The sequence below is a fragment of the Arvicola amphibius genome, chromosome 3, assembly GCF_903992535.2.
Source record: "Arvicola amphibius chromosome 3, mArvAmp1.2, whole genome shotgun sequence".
Taxonomy (NCBI): Eukaryota; Metazoa; Chordata; class Mammalia; order Rodentia; family Cricetidae; genus Arvicola; species Arvicola amphibius.
Window position 1 is genome coordinate 112,278,392 of NC_052049.1, and position 20,607 is coordinate 112,298,998.

The window sequence follows — 20,607 nt, forward strand, 5'->3', positions numbered from 1 at the left end:
CATTCTCCCCTTCCCCCGTGGATATTACAGCTGTGTGGGTTTTATTAATAACATATAATTCGACTGGCCTCTGCAGACAGAAGGCCTGTGAGTCATGCTGCGGGCATTGTCCTCTGTTCTCAGGCCTTAGTATGGGGCACCAAGTGCTCCAAGAGCCATGCATGGCACAGAAAACCATCTGATCAACTCTGCCCTCTAGCCCTTCGCACAGAGAAGCCACATGGTGAGAACACGGTCTCTGAGTCCTGCCAGCTGGGCACGGAAGAGAGACCCATTACCAGACGGACCTGGAACCAGGGGGAGGCAGAGCAGGTGGGTGACAGTGTCTGGAGAGCTTGCGGGCCACTTCTAACCGCTTCAGGTCCAGATATCTGCCTGTGTCTGCCTCCTGAGTTCATATTAAAGGTGAACACCACCACCACTGTTGTGGGATAGTTGTACATGGTGTGAAGATGTATTTGCCGTGACTGGTGTGATAAAAAGATGAATTATCAATAACTAAGCAGGAAGTTTAGGCCGAATTTCTGGGGAGAGAAAGGAAGAGGAGAAGGAATGGAGGTGCACAGGAGACACCAGGTGACACAGAGAGGAAACAGGAGGTACAAGATGGAAGAGAGGTAACGGCGTATGATAGAACACAGATTAGCATAAATGGGTTAATTTATGTGATAAGAGCTATAGGCTGAGCTTTCATAATTCATAAGAAGTTTCCGTGTCATTGTTCAGGAATTGTCTGGCGGGACAGCACCTGGGGAAGACTATATTTTTAAAAAGAACCTGCAGAAGGTCTTGGAGGCCACAGCCTGCAATTCCAGTTGTTTAGGAGGCTGAGGAAAAAGAGTTACAAATCCAAGCTGCCTAGGCTACAGAGTGGGTTTAAAGCCAACCTAGGTAACAGGAGACCTTGTCCAAAAGTTTAGAACAATTTTAAAAGGCCTGGGAAAGTACAGGATCTTAGATTCAACCTGCAGCCAGATAAATAAACAAATACAAAATGAAACAGTAAAGGAAGAATCTGAAGAAAAGCTGGTGGCAGCTCATTCCTGTAATTCCAGCACTTAGGAGACTGGGGGCAACAGGGCTGCTTTGATTTCAAGGGAAACCTGGGCTACAGGGTCTGGCAGGAGCCTGGCAGTGTAGCCCATCTGGTACAATGCTTGTCTAGTATGCATGAAGCCCTGGCTTTGATTTGCAATGCATAAAGGAGATGCACATGCCTGTAAGTGTAGCATCTGGTAGGTAGATACAAGAGGATCAGAAATTCTAGGCCAGCTCTGCAGTGACATAATAAGTTCAAGGCCAGCCTGGGCTACAAGAGATCCTGTATAAGAATAAATAAATTAGTAAACCCCCAAATAAATAAATAATAGAAGTTAATATTAGACAAAAATAAAAGCAGCTGGGTATGGTGGCACACCTCTAATCCTAGTACTCAGGAGGCCAAAGTAGGCAAATCCCTGAATTTGAGGCCAACCTGGCCTATGTAACAAGCTTCAGGCCAGCCAGGACTACAAAGTAAAACTCTGTCTCAAAGAAATAAGCAAAACAGAGAGAGAGAGAGAGAGAGAGAGAGAGAGAGAGAGAGAGAGAGAGAGAGAGGAGAGATTCGATGCAATGCCCATCAAAATCCCAGCAAAATTCTTCAAAGACCTTGAAAGAACGGTACTCAACCTCATATGGAAAAGCAAAAAAAAAAAACAAAAAAAAAAACAAACCCAGGATATTCAAAACAATCCTGTACAATAAAAGAACTTCTGCATCACAATCCCTGACTTCAAACTCTACTACAGAGCTACAGTACTGAAAACAGCCCCTGGTATTGGCATAAGAACAGACAGGAGGACCAATGGAACCAAATAGAAGATCCAGATATCAATCCACACATCTTCAAACATGTGATATTTGATAAAGAAGCAAAAAATATCAAATGGAAAAAAGAAAGCATATTTAACAAGTGGTGCTGGCATAACTGGATATCAACATGTAGAAGAATGGAAATAAACCCATATCTATCACCATACACAAAACTCAAGTCCAAATGGATCAAAGACCTCAACATAAAGCCAGCCACACTGAACCTTATAGAAGAGAAAGTGGGAAGTACACTTGAACACATTGGCACAGGGAACCACTTCCTAAATATAACCCCAGCAGCACAGACACTGAGAGAAACAATTAATAAATGGGACCTCCTGAAACTGAAAAGCTTCTGTAAAGCAAAGGACACGGTCAACAAGACAAAATGACAGCCTACAGAATGGGAAAAGATCTTCACTAACCCCACATCAGACAGAGGTCTGATCTCCAAAATATACTAAGAACTCAAGAAATTGGACACCAAAAGATTACATAATCCAATAAAAAAATGGAGTACAGACCTAAACAGAGACCTCTCAACAGAGGAAGCTAAAATGGCTGAAAGACACTTAAGGAAATGTTCAACATCGTTAGTCATCAGAGAAATGCAAATCAAAACAACTCTGAGATTCCATCTTACACCTGTAAGAATGGCCAAGATCAAAAACACTGATGACAACTTATGCTGGAGAGGTTGTGGGGAAAAGGGAACACTTCTACATTGCTGGTGGTAGTGTAAGCTGGTACAACCCCTTTGGATGTCAGTGTGGCAATTTCTTAGAAAATTAGGAAACAACCTTCCTCAAGACCAAATAATACCACTTTTGGGTATATATCCAAAGGATGCTCAATCGTGCCACGAGGACATGTGCTCAACTATGTTCATAGCAGTTTTGTTTGTCATAGCCAGAACCTGGAAACCTAAATGCCCCTTGACCGAAGAATGGATAAGGAAAATGTAGTACATTTACACAATGAAGTACTACACAGCAGAAAAAAATAAGGACAGCTTGAATTTTGCAGGAAAAGGGGTGGAACTAGAAAACATTATTTTGAGTGAGGTAACCCAGACACAGAAAAACAATTATCACATGTACTCACTCATAGGAGGTTTTTAAACATAAAGCAAAGAAAGCCAGCCTACAAATCACAATCCCAGAGAACCTAGACAACAATGCGGACACTGAGAGAGACTTACATGGATTTACATGGGAAGTAAAAAGTAGAAAAAGACAAGATCTCCTGAGTAAATTGGGAGCATGGGGACCTTGAGGGATGGTTGAAGCCCCGGGGAGGGGAGAAGCAGGGAGGGGAGCAGAGAAAAATGTAGAGCTCAATAAATATATAAAAAAAAAATCTAGTATAGTTCTGCACTGAAACCATCTGGCCCTGGCTTTTTTTTTTTTTTTTTTTGACTGGGAAACTCTTAATATGTGCTTCTGTTTCACTGGGGGTTATATGTCCGATTAAGGTGCCTATCTGATTTTTATTTAACTTAACTTTGGTAGAAAGAAAGAAAGAAAGAAAGAAAGAAAGAAAGAAAGAAAGAAAGAAAAAGAAATCTAGGTGTAGTGATCCATGTCTTCAATTCCAGCACTCAGGAAAAGGCAGGTACATTTCTGCAAGTGTGAGACCAGCTGGGGCTGTGTAGTGAGGCCCTGGCAAAAAAGAAAAAGAAAAAAAAAAAGAAAAGAAAAAGAAAGGAAGGAAGGGAAGGAAGGAGGGAGAGAGGCAGGAAAACTGCTGCCTGGAGGCTCTTCATGCCTTTAACTTGTAAGGAACCAGTGATCAGCATCACCCCAGGAAGAAGAAGGTTCGTTAAACACCCCCTAAAACAACCCAGAAGTCTGATTCTCACTACTTCTCCTTCTCCCTCCCAGTCTTCATTAGAAACAAAGTTAATCTGTCTACAGGGAGTACCTAACCAGTCATAGTCCCACCCTAGTCCAGACCAGGACACTTCCTTTATCCGTGGCACAAATGTGTTGTCCCAGACAGCTGACAGGGCTGGTCCCTTCCTTCAACCCTCAAGCCTCAGCCCCAAGAGGGAAGAGGAGACAACACATAGCTTCTTGGACCATCGGCTGCCAGCCCTCAAGACCCTCAAAACAATTGCCCACTCCAAACCTCTAGTGTGTAGTGCTGGCTGCTGATGGCTCAGCCCCAGAATATGTGACCCAGTAGGAAAGAAGAGGGAAAGGAAAAGAGAAAATTGGAGTAAGTCCAACGAAGAAGTCCCTGTCACTCCCATGTTGGAGGCAGGTGAGGCTCTAGGGCAGTGGTTCTCAACCTGTGGGTCGTGACCCTATTGGGGTTACATATCAAATGTCTAGTCTGGGTGGTGGTGGCACATGCCTTTAATCCCAGCACTCAGGAGGCAGAGGCAGACAGATCTCTATGAGTTCGAGGCCAGCCTGATCTACAAGAGTTCCAGGACAGGCTCCGAAGGAAAAAAAAAAGATTTCAACCCAAAGATATACAATATTATGATTCAAAACAGTATCAAAATAACAGTAATAAAGTAGCAAAGAAATAATATTATGGTTGGGAGTCACTACACCATGAGGAACTGTATTAAAGGGTCACAGCATTAGGAAGGTTGAGGCCACTGGGCTAGGGCCTTTGCTGTTTCCATTGTCTTTCATGAAAGCCACTGACTGGCACTCTCCCTCCCTTCCATGCGCTATCTGGGCTGGACCAAGAGCCCTGACCAAAGCTGAGAAGGGTCTCCTGCTGCCCAGACTGGCCTTGAACTTCCTAGGTAACTGAGGATGACTTTGCACTTCCAATCCTCCTGTGTCTACCTCCCAAGCGCTGGGATAACAGGTGTGTGCCACTACATCTGGACTATGCAGCACTGGGGACTGATTTAGTCTTCAAGCATGCTAGGCAAGCACTCTATCAACTGAACTACATCCCCATCCCTCAAGGTTCCATTGCTACTATTTAAGGGCCTGGGTCACCTTTTACTCAACTGAAGAAATGGGAAATGATGACAAGGGTCAGTGTGGGGTTGGCACTGAAGTTTTGGTCAGGTAGGAAGCATGACACAAATATTTCCATAAGATATACATTAATGAGTTTGACCAATGCCTGAGACTTAACACCCCGGCCACAGGATCCCCAAAGCTGGCAGACGTCTTGCCAACAGCTTCGAATCCCCTCCCATATCCTACAGTAGCAGGTAGCAGACCCATATTAACATACCGCATCCTGTATAAATATAGGTTTTATTAATAATGAGTGAAATCCCACAAATACAACTGGCATCTGTGTAATGAGAAGAACCTGGGGCAAGTACAGAGGCGTGAGCGCAGGGACTGGGGAAAGAGTCCTGGGGAACACAAAATCAGACGTAGGATGAGCCTAGACCCACCGAGGAAACAGACAAGCTCCAGATGTATCTGCCACCTGGGCGTCCAGGCCCCGCTGCTCTGATGTCCAGGAACCAGCTGCTGACTGGAAGATGAGGATCAGTGAACAGAAGTTTGAGTGAGCAGCAGGTAGCTGGCGAAGGGGCAGAAGAGCGAGTGTCAGCTTGGAGCATAGAAGGATGGCTGTGGGGGAGCCGTGGCTGAAGCCAGCTATGCCCATTCTTGTGCTTGTTGAGTCCTGACCTCCAGGGGGCCAGCACCCAGTGCCACCCCTGGCTCAAGACGGAGGGAAGACAGGGAGATAGACACCGGCAGAGCCCAGAGCCACACCGAATCACACCAGTCTCATTCTTAGCCTCCAAAGTGGGGTTCTCAGGAGGAGGTTGCCATCATCCTCCCCACCCCCCACTGGCACCATTGGCTCCCTGCCACCATCGCTCTTCCTTCGCGCCATAAGGGATGGTGACGTGTAGGGCTGAGATTGCCTGATTGCATTTGCATGCCTGCGACTCCGGAGAGGAAAGGACCTGTGGAATCAAGCCTCAGGAGCAGCAAGAAGGGACAATCGAGGCTTCCCCGGCTCACCCCCCAGAATAAAGTGCATTCTCCAGTTCCAGTGGCAGGTGGGCAAGTGGCACAGACATTATTGCAGAGGTGCCATTGAGACCTACCCTGACTGAAGGGCTAGGGAAGGGAGTGGGATGTCCCCGTGGTCTCTCCAATCTCCAGGATTGGGAGTGGTGACCCAGACAGAAAACCCGGCTTCTGTCCCAACAGATTGTCCAAATTAGCCAAAGTGGGTGTGGGGAGGAAGGGGGAGGAGGAGGAAGAGACTTCCAGAGTCCCTCCTTGCTCCATCCAATGTCCATGATGGGACTCCCTGGGTACCCACCAGGGCCCAGCCCTGGAACTCCAACCTTACAGCAGCCCAGTTTACAAACACTAGTGTGGTGGGGACCCCCAGAAGGGGTCACTTTGATCACTTGTAAGTCAAGGCCTAGAGAACATGGGGCTCCCAGGCAAACAGCAGAGAAGGGTGCTTTGGGCAGAGGGGAGGGTGGCAACCCCCTAGTGGTCTTTGCATGCAGGTGCTGGAGAGAGGAGAGAGGAAGCTACAAACTGCATCAACTTGGGAAGACTCCTGGGCTTAATGGGGAGGGCTGGAGCCCTACTTCCAGGGCTGAGGCTGGGAGCCTGGGGACCCACAGCCAGACTGTGGAGCAGCTGAGGGAGAGGAGGGCAGTTGCACCAGCAACCAATGCCCAAGTCTACAAGTTTAAAACAGTCCCAAGGGGCTGGAGCTGGGGGCTTCCTGCCCAGAAGAGGTGGGAGCGAGATTCTATCTCTCAGACTTGACTCGGTACCGGAGCACAAGGTACGCCAGCAGTCGCAGGGCAAGGAAGAAGACGCCCAAAACCAGGAAGTCCATGTAGAGTTTAGCCTCCTCCACATCCAGCTCTCGCAAGATGATCTGTGGATCCCGGAACGGGCACTGTTCATCTAAGCAGGTCAGATGTCCTCGCTCCATGCCATAGATGGTCAGGATCAGACCCTCAAAGCCATACCTAGGCAAACAGTGACATCAGAGCAAGACACAGAGCACAGGACCCCAGCCCTCAGCAAACCACCAGAGCCCAGCCACAGCGATCTCATACTCAGGTGCCAGCAAGGGTGCAGGGGCCGAATCAGTCACGGTACCTCCCCTTAAGAGCTGGCAGGACCCCCTGAGGGGCGGGAGACAGACCGACCTGACGTAGGAGAGGTAGGAACTCCACTGCAGGTAAGTGGGGATGGTCTTGAAGCTGACGAAGAAGCCGGAGAACAGGAGGACAGGGATGGCAGTGACCGGGCCTACAAAGGTGGCCACCTGGGGAGAGGGGCCCAGCTGTTACAGGGTGACCACAGTTTCATCCACCCCTTGATGTCTCCCAGGAGACCCCACCTGTGTGCCGGCTTTCCCACCTGGAGGGAGTTGGAGGCGGCGCCAATCAGCAGTCCCAAGGACTGGGCTACTAAGGCAGTGGCTATGGCCAAGGCAGAGAAGAGCAGAAAGCGGCTGGTCTCAGCTGGCTGGCCTGTCATCCAGTACACGATGCTGCAGTACACCACTGGGCATACCACCTGGGAGCAGCCACAGAGGAGGTTAGGGACCTTCAAGTCAAAGTCCACCACCCACTTCACTGGGGAATGAGTGTCCCAAGGGCTCCTCAGCCCTATCTTGCCTCCACTCTTGTTCATGCGCATACTGCTTTTTGACCCATTCATGTCCCCCTTCTCCCTGACCACATCTTTTTGTTTGTTTGTTTGAGACAGAGTTTCTGGCTGTCCTAGAACTTGCTCTGTAGACCAGGCTGGCCTCAAAATCACTGAGATCCACCTGCCTCTGCCTTCCTGAGTGCCAGGATCAAAGGCGTGAGCCACCGCCGGGAGACTACATCTTATATAACCTTGTTTTGATGCTCTGACAGGTTCAGGCATGATGCAAGCATGATGACTGAATGCCTGCAAGACCAGGGAATGTGTGTGTGTGTGTGTGTGTGTGTGTGTGTGTGTTTTAAGCTGTCTAACATAGGTGCTGGTAACTGAACTCAAGTCTTCTGCAAAAGCAACGAACACTCCTGACCACTGAGCCATCTCTCCAGCCATATACATACATAATATGTGTATATATGTATATGTGTATATATATATATATATATATTTAAGGCTTACTTTTATTTATGTGTGTATGTCTCTGCACATGTATACCACCTATGTACAAGAATCATGGATGCTAGAAGAGGGTGTTGTATCCCCTGCAGCTGGAGTTACAGGCAGCAGTGAGCTGCCTGATGTGGGTGTGAGGACCTGAACTCTAGTCCCCTGGAAGAGCAGCAAGCACGATTAACCTTTAATCACTGAGCCATTTCTCTAAGTCTCCTTATATTATTAAAGAATTAATTGTCTGTAGAAGAGAGCTCTGTTTCCCCTTGAGGCTGCCACCTTTTGGATACAAAGAAGCAGACACTGGACACATCTGGAGATCTAAAGTAAACCCAGAGATTCCAGATACTAAGGTTACAGTATATCTATATTTTTTTGTTAAATAGGCATATCTTAGATGATCTTATAAAAAAATAAGGTGATGGGTTTAATTTGCTTCATTTCGCTTACTGTACCTAACCCTTAACATCAGTTGTAAACCTCAAACAGAAGTTTGAGTTTGTGATAATAACTTCTTAGCATGTAGAAGGCTGAGACAGAGGATCGCCACAAGTTCAAGGTCAACCTGGTTTAGATAGTCAGTCGCAGCACAGCCTGGGTTTACAGACTGAGGCCCCATTTCAGAAACCCTAAATAAATAAAATAAAATAAATGATTTTTTTCCTTGACAGTGCTGGGAATGGAACCCCCGATATCATACATGAATGGCAAGTGTTTGAGTCCCATCCCGTCCATCCCTTGTGCTACCGAGTGAGTCCTTGTCTCGAAACAGAACATACACACACACATACACTTCCCAAACAAGCTCATGGGAAATAGGAACTCAGCTCACTAGCTACAGCTGTACAGGTTGTTTCCTGTACAAAGGTTCCCAGCTCCCAGACAGAGACAGCCAGAGGCCAAGATCTAGCTTGTGTTTCTCTCATAAGCTCCGCACGTGGCAGAGGACAGACACGAACCTCCCCTTTCGCTGTTTGTGACAGATGTCTCACGTAGCTCATTTGATCTCAAGCTATGGATGATCTTTTTGTTGTTGTTGTTGTTTGTTTTTGTTTTTCAAGACAGGGTTTCTCTGCAGCTTTAGAGCCTGTCCTGGAGCTAGCTCTTGTAGACCAGGCTGGTCTCGAACTCACAAAGATCCGCCTGCCTCTGTCTCCCGAGTGCTGGAAGCTATGGATGATCTTGACTTCCTAATCACTCCATTCCACCTCCCAAGTGCTAGATCACAGGCCTGCCCGGCCACACTTAGCTAAGAGACACTTCTCTGTGATTTGCTGAAAGGATTATTGGTGGCCCTGAAGCCTCGAACGAGAGGAGGTGGTAATATGATTAACAAATGTCATCTGATATTTTTGGGGCATTTAGAATGTTATGAGCTCTCTTCTAAAAATTTTATAGAGAGTCAGTAAAATGGCTCAGCAGGTAACAGTACCAGCCAGCCAAGTATGACAGAGTTCAATCCTAGAATCCACGTATTGGAGGGAGAGAACCGAATTCTGTAAGCTATCCTCTGACCTCCCCACATACACTGTGGCAAGAATGTTTATGCACATATAAGATAAATAAATGAATGCAAAAAAACCCTCCCAATTGTTGGGCATAGTGATGAATGCCTTTAATACCAGCACTCAGGAGGCAGGGACAGGTGGACTTGTGACTCTGTGAGTTCAAAGCCAGCCTGGTCTACATAGTGAGTTCCGGGACAGCCAGAGCTATATAGAGAGACCCTGTCTCAAAATATAAAATAATTGAACTTTATATGCATTTAGGCATTTAATTCTAAAGCACAGCTCTGAGGAAGACACTGGTGGAATTCTGTCTTACAGGTGGGAACACTGCTAAAGCAAAGAAGAACGGGGTGACGTGCACAGTTTCTTATAGCTGGAAAGTGAGTAAGTCTCCAGAGCCTATACGCTCTCTGCTGCCTATAACAGATAGAGACATTTGTTATTCTGCTATTATGGCCACCTTTTTATTTATTTATTTTGGGATATGGCTGGACTTGAATTCATAGCAATCCTCCTGTCTCAGACCTCCCTCACTGCCAAGGGTTGGAACGAGGTGAGCCACCACACCTAGCTATGGTTACTATTCCTAGTTTGCTGTCCGTTTTCCCATTAGACCCCACATTCCATGGGATCACCTATGAATCCGCTGGGGCAGTGGTCAGAAAGAGACTCACCTGAAAGGGCACATCAGCCATCGTCTTGGCCAGGTAATACGCTTTGAGACTGTACCAGTAGTTCAAGTGCTCCCTCATGAAGACCGCCATCTCTAAGGGAACTGAGGGGGGCACGGGTAGGTCAGGCTTCACAGGCTAAGCTTTAGCCCCTGCCTCATGCCTGGCACCCCCGCCCTCCCCGCCAGGCAGATTAGCTCACAGGTGAGCACCGTCGGCATGAGGGCTGCAAACATGAGGAAGAGCATGGAGAAGAAGAGGAAGCCGGTGTTGTTGAAAACCTTGCTGGCGTCATCGCCGATGTGCAGGTAGAGGAGGCCAATGAGCACGCCAATCAACACGTGTGACATAAACCGCAAGTGGGTCAGGACCTAGGGCACAGGTCAACAAGAGAAGAGGTATGTGTCCCAGGACAAGGGAGTAGGGGTGGGGGAAAGTCATGCTAGAATAGGAACTTCGGGGTGCCCTGCAGGTACACAGAGCCAAAAAACATCACATGGGAGGGCAGTTTCCATCCCAGACGCTGAGAGTCTGTAGCTCAAAAGGTCCAGCCTACACCTCCTGCCCTCAGCTTGACATCTCACCGTGTCCCTGAGAATGGATAAGAAAGTCCTTCTGAAGAGGATGCAGAACTGGGTGAGGGTGCTGGTGGCGAAAGTGTGGCTTTCGATAGTCTCCACTTCCTAGAGGGAAGAAACAGGACTGGGTGAGTGTACCCTACCCACCCACTGCCCGTCTAGCTCAGTAGATGGGATGGGGGAGTCCCAAGCTCTTCCTAAGACAAAACCCAGGCCTACAGGAGGAGCCTTTGAACTGCTCATCTTGAAGCTGATTTAGGGGTGAAAACCTCAGGGAGATTGAGGGTGGAAGGGAGAGAAAGCAGATAAAGATACTTGGGTGAAGCCGGGCAGTGGTGGCGCACGCCTTTAATCCCAGCACTCGGAAGGCAGAGGCAGGCGGATCTCTGTGAGTTCGAGACCAGCCTGGTCTACAAGAGCTAGCTCCAGGACAGGCTCTAAAGCTGTAGAGAAACCCTGTCTCGAAAAACCAAAAAAAAAAAAAAAAAAAAAAAAGATACTTGGGTGGCAGGAGACAGGAAGGAGTCAAAGACCCTTGGTCATCTGCCTGGCTCCTTCTTCACTTCATGACCACTAACTCTAAGGCCATAACTGTGTGTATAAGCCATTGGGTCTCCCATTGATTCACAATGATGACAATCACTAATAACATTAATAGCCAAGCCTCTGGCTTCCAAGAGTGATGGCATCTCACCCAAGGGAGAGATCTGGCACTAGGCGGACCCTGGCTGCCCCAGTGGCCTGCTGAGAGCCTATGTGATTTGCTAGCTAGCCTTCCCACCTGTTCTGGGAAGTTAGTGTGGTCACCTCCTGGGTTAGAGATAACAGTAGACCATCCTGGCCCTGAGGTCAGCAATTGCATTGGCCATGCTTTCCCCATGACGCTCATAGGAGCTCTGGAGGAACGGGTGGATGAGAAGCCCAAAGCTCAGGATCTACTGTGAACAGTAGATCCACTCCAAGCACCTGGCTTCCAGTTACACAGTGGCAGCAATGCCTCTGGGGACAGCTTCCTTGGCAGGGTCATTGTCTATGGTCCCGTCTCCCCTCCCCCATTCTGCCCTCTCCATGCCACTCACCGGAGGACAAGTGGGGCAGTGGGCAGGGACCTCATTCTTCTCAGGGCTGCTCTTCTTCTCAGCCATGGTGCAAAGGCCATTCTGCACAGCCCTGAACAGCATGGGGTTCAGGTCTCCATACTCGCCAGAGGCCACCTCAATGACTAAGGGGACACAGAGTAGCATGCTCAGCTAGGCTTCACCCTCAACTCCTAAGGGCAGGTCAGTCCCTCGTTGGTATATGGGGAAGGCAAGTGACAATGAACTCCCTGTCCCCAAGAGGCCTCCATGACCCAAACCCTGTTCTGTCACCCATCTCTCCACTGGAACCCCCACTTACTAAAGTCAGCGGGGTTGTGGTAGGTGGGACAGTGCAAGCCAAGCCCCTTCAGATAGGGAATCAGGTTGGTAACCACACCCTTGAAGATGCATTGTCCCTGGCTCAGGATGTAGAGCTGAGGCAGAAAGGAACACACAAGAAAAACATGACCAGTGAACGGGGGCCACTGACACTTCTACCCCTCTACCACCCCTCAATCACAGGCCAGTCTTCTTGGCGACTCGGGGATACTGACCTTGTCAAACATTTCAAAGAGCTTGGCACTGGGCTGGTGGATGGTGCAGATGACAGTTCGCCCCCCATGGGCCAGGGACTTCATGAGGGACACCACTTGGAAACAAGAAGCGCTGTCTAGACCGCTGTCCAGAGAAAGGTCACCAGGGACCAGTGAGGTGGGTGTGGCTAAGAGGTGGTGAGTGAGAAGGGGCGGCTTCTGTGAACGGGATGGGCTAGTGGGAGGGCACCCTCTGGACACCCGTGGGCTGGTTAGATTTTGTCAACTTGACACAAACTGGAGTCATTCGGGAAGAGGGAACATTCATTGAGAAGATGCCTCCATCAGAGCAGCCGGTGGGGGCATTTTTCTGATTAATGATTGATGTGGGAGGGCACAGCTCACTCTGTGTGGTGCCATCCCCCCCCCCCATCGGGTGGTCCTGAGTTGCATAAAACAAAGACAAAACCAAGCTGAGTGAGCCTCAGAGAACAAGCTAGTAAATAAACAGCATCCCTCCAGGGTCCCTGCCTCTGCGCCTGCGTGAGTTCCTGCCCTCAGCAGTCTCAATGACGGACTGTGATCTGAACATAGAGGCCAAATAAACCATTCCTTCCCTCGTTGCTCTGGGCCATGGCCTTTATCACAGCAACGGGCGGACCCCCAGATCCTGCACACCTTGTGTGGCTCAGGTATTTGCAAGCCCAGAGCACAACTCAGTTAGAAAAACCATATGCCAAGCACCTCTTGCATACCAGGCACTGAAATGGCAGGGGCTCACTGGTCTAGAGAGACACAGAGGAGCTCATGGTTGACTTCAGAGGATGTGCAAAGTGTAGCAGCGACACAAAGCGAAAGACTGGCCAGGGGATCAGCCATGCCGTAAACGTAGCAGGAGATGGGAGAATGGCTAGGGAAGGTTCCAGAGTCTAGAAAGAGCAAGAGCCTGTGAAGGGACAAAGGAGGAGTCATGATGAAGGGCATTCCACACAGAAGACACAAGGGCCAAGCTGAGGGGCATGGAACACAGGGTTTGATGAGAATTGCAGGCAGCTCGGCATTACTAGAACATAAAATATGAAAGATGGGAGAAGCAGACTGTTTTGATGGCAAATGGGACTCTGTGTGGTTTGAAGCAGGAGATCTTGCGAGATCTGTTCTGGCCGCGGGTTAGAGAAAGGTGCCTGAAAGCCTGAAGGCGGGGAGATGAGCTAGATGATGTCCTAAGCTCAAGCACTAGGAACGGGGCTGGGAAAGTCTGAGAGCTACCCAAGGGAGGATTGATGACTAATGGCTGCTGAGGAGAGGAGAAGGAGATGTCAATCAAAGAGGGGGAGGGGGTGCATCCAGTTCTCTCCATCTGGATGAAAGACAGGGCAACTTGACTACAACTGGATTAGCAAGGATGGAGTCCCCAGAAAGTTGCTAGCAGGAGATCTGGTCTCCAGCCAGGGAGCCATGAACCAGATTCAGCCCTGGCTTAGGGCTGAGAAGAGGAAAACCCAGGTCAGGAGAAGCAGGGAGGTACCTGGTAGGCTCATCAAAGAACATGACAGGTGGGTTGTTGACCAGTTCCAGGGCAATGGCCAGACGCTTCCTCTGCCCTCCAGAGAGCAGGGCTGTCCTCGTGTGAGAGCAGGACATCAGGCCCAGGGCTGTCAGGATCTCTGTCACCTGCGGGCACCCCACCCAGCCCCAGTCAGCCTTAGCATCTCTGTCTCACCTAAGCAGCACCCCACTTTCATAGAGGCTGGACCTTAAGCCCTTGTTCCCCACCAAGCTTGGGGCCTAGAACTCCTAAGCCTCAGAATGGCTCCCTCCCTCTACCCCTATCCACTCACCAGTTCCTTCTTCACCTCTTGCTTCTCACTCAGCTTCAGGTTGGCCGAGACCTGAAAAGCGGTAAGCAGGTGAGGAGGGGCCATGTGTGCCAGGCCCTGCCCAGAGCCTTCAGCTGGTGACAGAAGGGGAGCACAGAGGAGGAGAAGGCCACCCTCTCCTCACCATCATGGCCTCCAGCACTGTGAGGTGTGGCAGAAGCATGTCATCCTGCATGATGTAACAGGACATCTTGCGGAAGGTCCTCAGATCTCGTGGCTTCCCATTAACCAGGATCTGCCCCTTCATCCCTGACTCCCTGCAGGGAGAATGGTTGGTGATGAGCACCGAAACCTCTTAGAACACCTTCTACACCCCTCCGTCAAGAGGTTCCCCCTCCTGAGTCCTGCTCCACTCCCATTCCTCATGCTCACCTATACCCTGCCAAGATGTTCATGAGCGTGGACTTGCCAGCCCCGGAGGGGCCCATGATGCCAATCAACTCTCGGCGGCAGAACTTACCAGACAGGCACTTGAGGAGGGTCTTGTAACCTGCAGCAAGGACAGGAAGGGGTCACCGGTGAGGGCTAATGATCTCACGCATCCTCAAAACATTTAAAGAGGAGGCCTGGAGAGATAGCTCAGTCAGTAAAAGACTTGCCACACAAGCACAAGGAAGGACCCTCGTTCCATTCCCAGAACTCTCTTAAACTGCCTGGCTCAGTCTGTGCATAGTGATCCCTGCATGTCATCCCAGGACTTGGGAAGCTGGGACAAGGAGATTGTTGTGAGTTCAAAGCCAATCTGGACCAGAATCTGAAACCCTGTCTAAAACAAACCAAACCAAACAAACAAGCAAAAGGGCAGGAGATATGACACAGCAACTGAGAGTGGACACTGCTCATGTAGGGGACCCGAGTTCTGTTCCCAGTACCCACTTTCAGTGGCTCACAACTGCCTGTAACTCAGGCTCCAGGGGGTATGGTGCCCTCTTCTGGATTCTGTAGGCACCTGCACTCACATATCAGTGCCCCCCCCCCACGCATACATGTTTTAAAATGAAATTTTATTTTTGACAACAGTAAGCAAAAGGTTGGAAGTGATGGTCCACATTTGTAATCCCAGTGCTGAGAAGGCTAAACCAGGTAGCTCCCCGGACCTCACAGGCCAGCCAGAGACCCTGCCTCAGAGAGCAAGGTGGAGAGAGGGAGAGAGAGCGCTCGTAGAGGAGGGTCAGTCATAGATGAGACAGCCACTGCTGAGTGGGATTGTTAGGATAGGCAAGCAGCTCTTAGACGCTCCCACCCTCTCGCCCCGGCCCCCTAGAAATGACTGCCACTAGCGTTAGGGGCGTGATAGTCTCTTGAAGGCTGTGGGAAAGCTGGCGCCCCCCTGAATGACTATAGCGAGAGCACTGGTCCTAGAAAACCACGCTCTCTTTACACACCCCGAGGAAAGCTCCACGGAGCAGCCCAAGCTGCTGCCTGTCCTGTGTTCCTGCAGCATCTGTGTTCAGATACCAGCATGCTTGTCACTCAATGTGCCTGTACTCACCCTCTCCCCCAGCCTCTGAGTCAGAGAACATCTTGGGGGAGGGTCTGTGTCTTATTCATCTTGTCTGTCTGGAATGTAATAGATGTTCAGTAAGTGTGTTTCGCGGAGCTTTTGCTCTATTCTGGAGAGAGAGGGGGAAAAATGCCTTCTTTCTGTCGTCTCTGCCCTTGTCTCTCCAACCCCAATGGCCAGAAGAACCTCACCTGAGCCGGGCGGTGGTGGCGCACGCCTTTAATCCCAGCACTCGGGAGGCAGAGGCAGACGGATCTCTGTGAGTTCGAGGCCAGCCTGGTCTACAAGAGCTAGTTCCAGGACAAGCTCCAAAGCCACAGAGAAACTCTGTCTCGAAAAACAAAACAAAACAAAAAACAAACAAAAAAAAAAAACCTCACCTGTCCTTCGCTCGCTCGCTGGAAAATAGCATGTGCACAAGGCATAGCAGAAGGAGTCAGGTGGATCTGGGTCAAACTCTGGATCCACATTACCAGCTGTGTGACCTGAGGCGAGTCGCTTAACCTCTCTGAGCTCCAGGTCCCTCCTCTGTGAGATGAGGATGATGGTGCCTACCCCACAGGGTTGTCGAAAGAGTCATTCAGCTAACATATGTAAAGCATATGGCTCGGTGCTTGGCACATACCGTGCATTTCACAAGGCATATTGCATTACAATTCTATCTGACAAATGCTTATTGAGATCTACTATGTGCTAAGCTCTGTACCAGACACTAGACAAAAACTAAAACGAGGGAGGACGTGGTTTCTGCATTCAAGAAAGTTACAGACTAGGTAAGACGGACAGACGAAAAAACCCCGACAGTGGGAATGGAAGAGAGAAGAGCAGACAGCAGAGATGGGGTGACAGCCATTCACCCTCAGAGGGTGACGGTACGGTGGAAAGCAGCAGTGACTTCATGGAAGATGTGGCATTGGCGCTAAGGAGGAACAACAGACGCCTCCAGGCTTTAGGAGAGAAGGCACTGCTATAGCATAATCCAGGGGACCGGGACAGAAGCAACTGATGGGCAGGGGAGTGGAGCTGGGAGGTGAGGCCAAGGGCCAGGGCCTTGCCTGCTAAGCTGGCAGGCAGATCTGCTGTGCTGAGGAGAACCCAGGCTTTCGTCCCCCGCAGAGACAAGGAAAGTTTAGCTCATGTAGCTGCTGTCCACGGCACCTGTACCATGCCCACTGCTGGACCGGAGCACACCAGCTGCCTGCTCAGGGCCTAATCGCCCTCAGCTGTTCCTCCCAAGGCCACACAGCCTGGTCTTCACGGGAGACAAAGGTCTTGGGTCTCAGACCTCTCCTAAGCTCTCCTCCTGGTCAATCGGAAAAAAGATCCCGGCGCACACATTCCTCAGAACCACTCACGGGAAGTGACTTCTTGTGCAAGGGAAGATACTGCAACTGTGAACCTTCCCCTCGTCTGATGCCAGCACCGATGCCAGCAAAGCCAAGACCTAGCACAGATATCGTCTTACGCTTGTTTGCCTTTAAAGCACTTTCAGGATACCAACTAGGCTGAGCTCCCCAAGAAGCCCATGAGGAGAGTTAGGCCAAGAAAGGACATTCGGCCTCCCAAAGACCACACAGCTTCCCTAAGGCTGGAAATAAGTGTCTCTTAACTCCCCCTGTAGCACAACTGTTTGGCGCCTGAGGGACCTGCAGACCTCGCCCTGGAGAGACATCGATGCTCTAGTCTTACTTCAGTCAATAGCTCTGCAATTTTTGTCAAATCACTAAATCTTTTCATTCATTTATTTATTTAGGTTTTTGGAGATGAGGGCTTCCCTGTGTACTCCAGGCTAGCCTTGAACTAACGATCCTCTTGGGAGCCTCCACTGTGTTGAGCTTACAGGTGTGTGCCATTATGACTGGCAAGTTAATCATTAGGGTCTGTGATTCCTCATATAGAAAAGAACAATAGTTGGCTGGGATGTAGCTCCGTGGTAGAGTGCTTGCCTAGCATAAGGAAGGCCCTGGCTTCCGTTCCCAACACCATTAGAGAACAGACAGCAGTGTTCCCTCCCAAAGACCTAATAGGGTTCTTATGTTATTAAGTGGGATCACTAATAATTAATTGAATGTATTTGAAAAAAGATAAATGTCATACACAGAGGAGACTGGTGACAGATCCTCCCCCAGGGAAGGCTCTCTCCCAGATCTCTTACACTTCCCGTCCCTGCCACCCCTAACCAGGTTCTGCCCTCTCCAGAGGGGAGAAAGAGCCAAAGAACGAAGTAGCCAGGCAAAGGACGGCAGAGGGCAGAAAAGGGACCAAAAGAGAGCAAAACGGATAAGAGGGTAGCTGAGGCTGGCAAGGTCAAAAGGGAGGAGCCCCTAGCCAGGGCTTCCACCACCCTGATAAGGTGAAGTACCTAATCTAGCCACATTTCTTCTTGCTGTAAAGTTTTGAAGGCCAAGGAAATAACAAGAACCTCATTGGTCAACCCAGGCCTGGTCTGAGAACTGAAAGAGACTGCTTAGGCCTAGGGTATTGGATAGGGAGCCCAGACGCCTCAGGGTCCACGAGCTCAAACCCCCATGACCACTTTGGTCACCCATGGAAGTGAGCCAACATGTAGCGACAGCTCACACTGAGCGCTGTTCTGAAGCACCTCAAAGCTATGACACGGTCTCAGCTCCACCCCTAGCCCACACCCAGCTCTGGGAAACAAACCCGGCCTCTAGGTTCCCAGCTGAGCTAGGACAGCTCTGGGAAACCTGTCCTGACAGGGAGGAGAGGAAGGAGGTGGGGCTGCGATGCTAGGCTTTGGACCCTGCTCTGCTTCTTACTAGCAGGGGACACTTGCCAGGTTTACAGCTTCCCCAAGCCTCAGTTTCCTTATCGGTAACCATCTCTCCTGCCCAACCTCCACCCTTCCAGCGACTGTGGCGGGAGTGAGAGGGCAGGAATGGGACGTCTTTAAAAACAGGAGTAAGGATGCTGTTGGACATTGAAGAGAGCCTCCATAGATAGAACACGGCCCTTCCCCAAAGCAACCTTCATAGGTGTGAATACACACACACACACACACACACACACACAGAGAGAGAGAGAGAGAGAGAGAGAGAGAGAGAGAGAGAGAGAGAGAGAGAGAGAGAGAGAGAGAGAGGAGTCAGAGTATCTGAGAGAGACTGAGAAAGAGGGAGACTGAGAGACTAACTCAAGGACCAGAGGTCATAGGGTCTATTTCAGAAGAGAAAACTTCAATATTCAATTGAACTTAGCTTCCTAGTGCTGCAGATGTGGGGAGCAAGGATCTTGTACCCCAACAGTATGTAGTAAATGAGGGTTAGGGCCTACAAAGCTCACAGCGGGGGGCCTTATGATACTGAAGAAGCAACTCAGGGAGAACCCCCAGCTCCCCATGGGGCTGCCACGTACCCCGTTTGCGCCAGCAGGACCCCTCCCGAACGGAATAGGACAGTTCCACAAACTCGATGTCCACAGCAGAGCGCTTGGGCAGGTGAGAGAAGCGTTGTGCTTCTGTAATGTGGTTCTCCACCTTCTTTAGATGCGTGGTCAGCACGGGGGGCTCTGTCCCGTCCTCCAGCGCCACAGCCATGGCCACAGCCCCAGGCCCCAGTCCACAGCCCACGGCCTCCAGTGCCTTCTCCGCCATCACACAGCCGGCCTACAGGAAGAGGGCCTGCTTAGCTGCCGGCAGACCCTCCAGCCCTTGTTCAAAGCGCCATAGCTTTCCGATGCTGACCCGCCTCCACTCCCTCTAACCCTGCCTCCTTTTCAGGGCAGATCCCCAACTGTCAGCACCCTTCTTCCGGCCGGGTCTTCTGCACCGGGCAGCACACTCCCAGGGCAGTGACACTCAGTCGCGACCTCTCCTCGGTCCTGGGCAGTTCCAGCCTGGCCTGGCCTTGCCCGCTCCTCCCTCCCCGCCGCGGCCTTAATCTCCTTATCCCGCAGACCGGCAGTCCCTGGGGGCCGGGGAGGGTGGCCACCGGCTCGGAGATGGGGAAACTGAGCAGCACAGGCTGGGCCCGGGGAGACTCTGGCCTTGGCTCCGCGCCCCTCTCTGCACGGACTGGCGCCACTCCTCGGTCGGCCTCCCCATCCCGCGCCGGTGACCGTGCGCCTCCGGACTGTCCCCAGACACAGTCATAGACCCCAAACCCTCCATGCAGACCCTCTGTCCCCAACTCGCCTGGTCACCTTGACGCGCCTCCGGCTCGCGAGACGTAAGGATGCTCAGCAGAGATGCTCAACCGGGATGCTCGACCCGGATGCTCAGAGCCGCAGCGCGGGAGGTGGACACTCCCGGCTCTCCTCACCTGCCTCCGGTGCGGCACCGGCGCCCGGGCTCCCCTGTCCCGGTAGCCCGGGCCGGGGCGGGGCCAGGCCGGGGCGGGCAATAGAGAAAGGCCGGGCTCAGGTCAGAAAGGATGACACGGTTGCAGAGGGTTGGTTGAGGTTTCGCCCTGACTTCACTTGGATGAATCCGCCCGGTCCTCGTAGTCTGGTCCCGAGAGCTTGTCCTCCGGAGCTAGTCGAGCGACAGCGTTCTCTTCCAAGCTTTTGCTAGCCGCCGGTCCTGCTGCTCTTAAAGGGCCCGTGCCTCCCCACATCCGATGGATGGCAAGGATGGAGGTGTCGAGAGCAACGCCTGCAGCGCGGGGGCCAAAAGGGGCGCTTTTGTGAAACCTGGACAGAGAGTTAGCTGCAAAAGGTCAACCCGAGGTCGCTAAGGGAAGGAGACTTGAAGCCACTCAGAGGAGCAGATCCTCGGACAGTAGGGTGCAGAATTCATCATGCCCAGGGGGTTGGGAAGCTGTCAGTCTATCTGCACGCACAAACCCTTCATTGCTTATCTCTTCCAGTTCAGCTTTGGAGCTCAACCCCACCCAGTCCTAAACTACAAAGGACTTCAATGTTTAAGTGTGAGGGTATAATTCTTGGGACTTTGAGACAGCCTTT

At 50.7% G+C, this 20,607-nt stretch overlaps 1 protein-coding gene across 1 annotated transcript; it reads right to left on the reverse strand.

Annotated features, from left to right (window-relative positions):
• Window positions 1-6,369: 6,369 nt before the first annotated feature.
• On the reverse strand, window positions 6,370-19,297 carry Abcg4 (ATP binding cassette subfamily G member 4). Its single transcript, XM_038323171.1, has 14 exons — window positions 19,060-19,297; window positions 14,556-14,673; window positions 14,308-14,440; window positions 14,145-14,195; window positions 13,832-13,977; window positions 12,325-12,448; window positions 12,090-12,204; window positions 11,771-11,913; window positions 10,698-10,796; window positions 10,316-10,484; window positions 10,117-10,217; window positions 7,194-7,352; window positions 6,980-7,098; window positions 6,370-6,796 (listed from the first exon to the last, which is right to left on the reverse strand). The coding sequence occupies exons 1-14, from the start codon at window positions 19,295-19,297 to the stop codon at window positions 6,571-6,573; spliced, it is 1,941 nt and encodes a 646-aa protein (XP_038179099.1). The 3' UTR covers window positions 6,370-6,570.
• Window positions 19,298-20,607: the final 1,310 nt, after the last annotated feature.

What these genes read in the sequence shown, in the direction of transcription:
- Abcg4 (XM_038323171.1), bottom strand. Translation starts at nt 19,297, where the DNA reads ATGGCGGAGAAGGCACTGGAGGCCGTGGGCTGTGGACTGGGGCCTGGG. An exon ending in AAGAGGTGAAGAAGGAACTG is followed by an intron (nt 13,978 to 14,144) that starts GTGAGTGGATAG and finishes GGGTGCCCGCAG; the next exon opens with GTGACAGAGATCCTGACAGC. An exon ending in ACTGCCCCACTTGTCCTCCG is followed by an intron (nt 10,797 to 11,770) that starts GTGAGTGGCATG and finishes TCTTCCCTCTAG; the next exon opens with GAAGTGGAGACTATCGAAAG.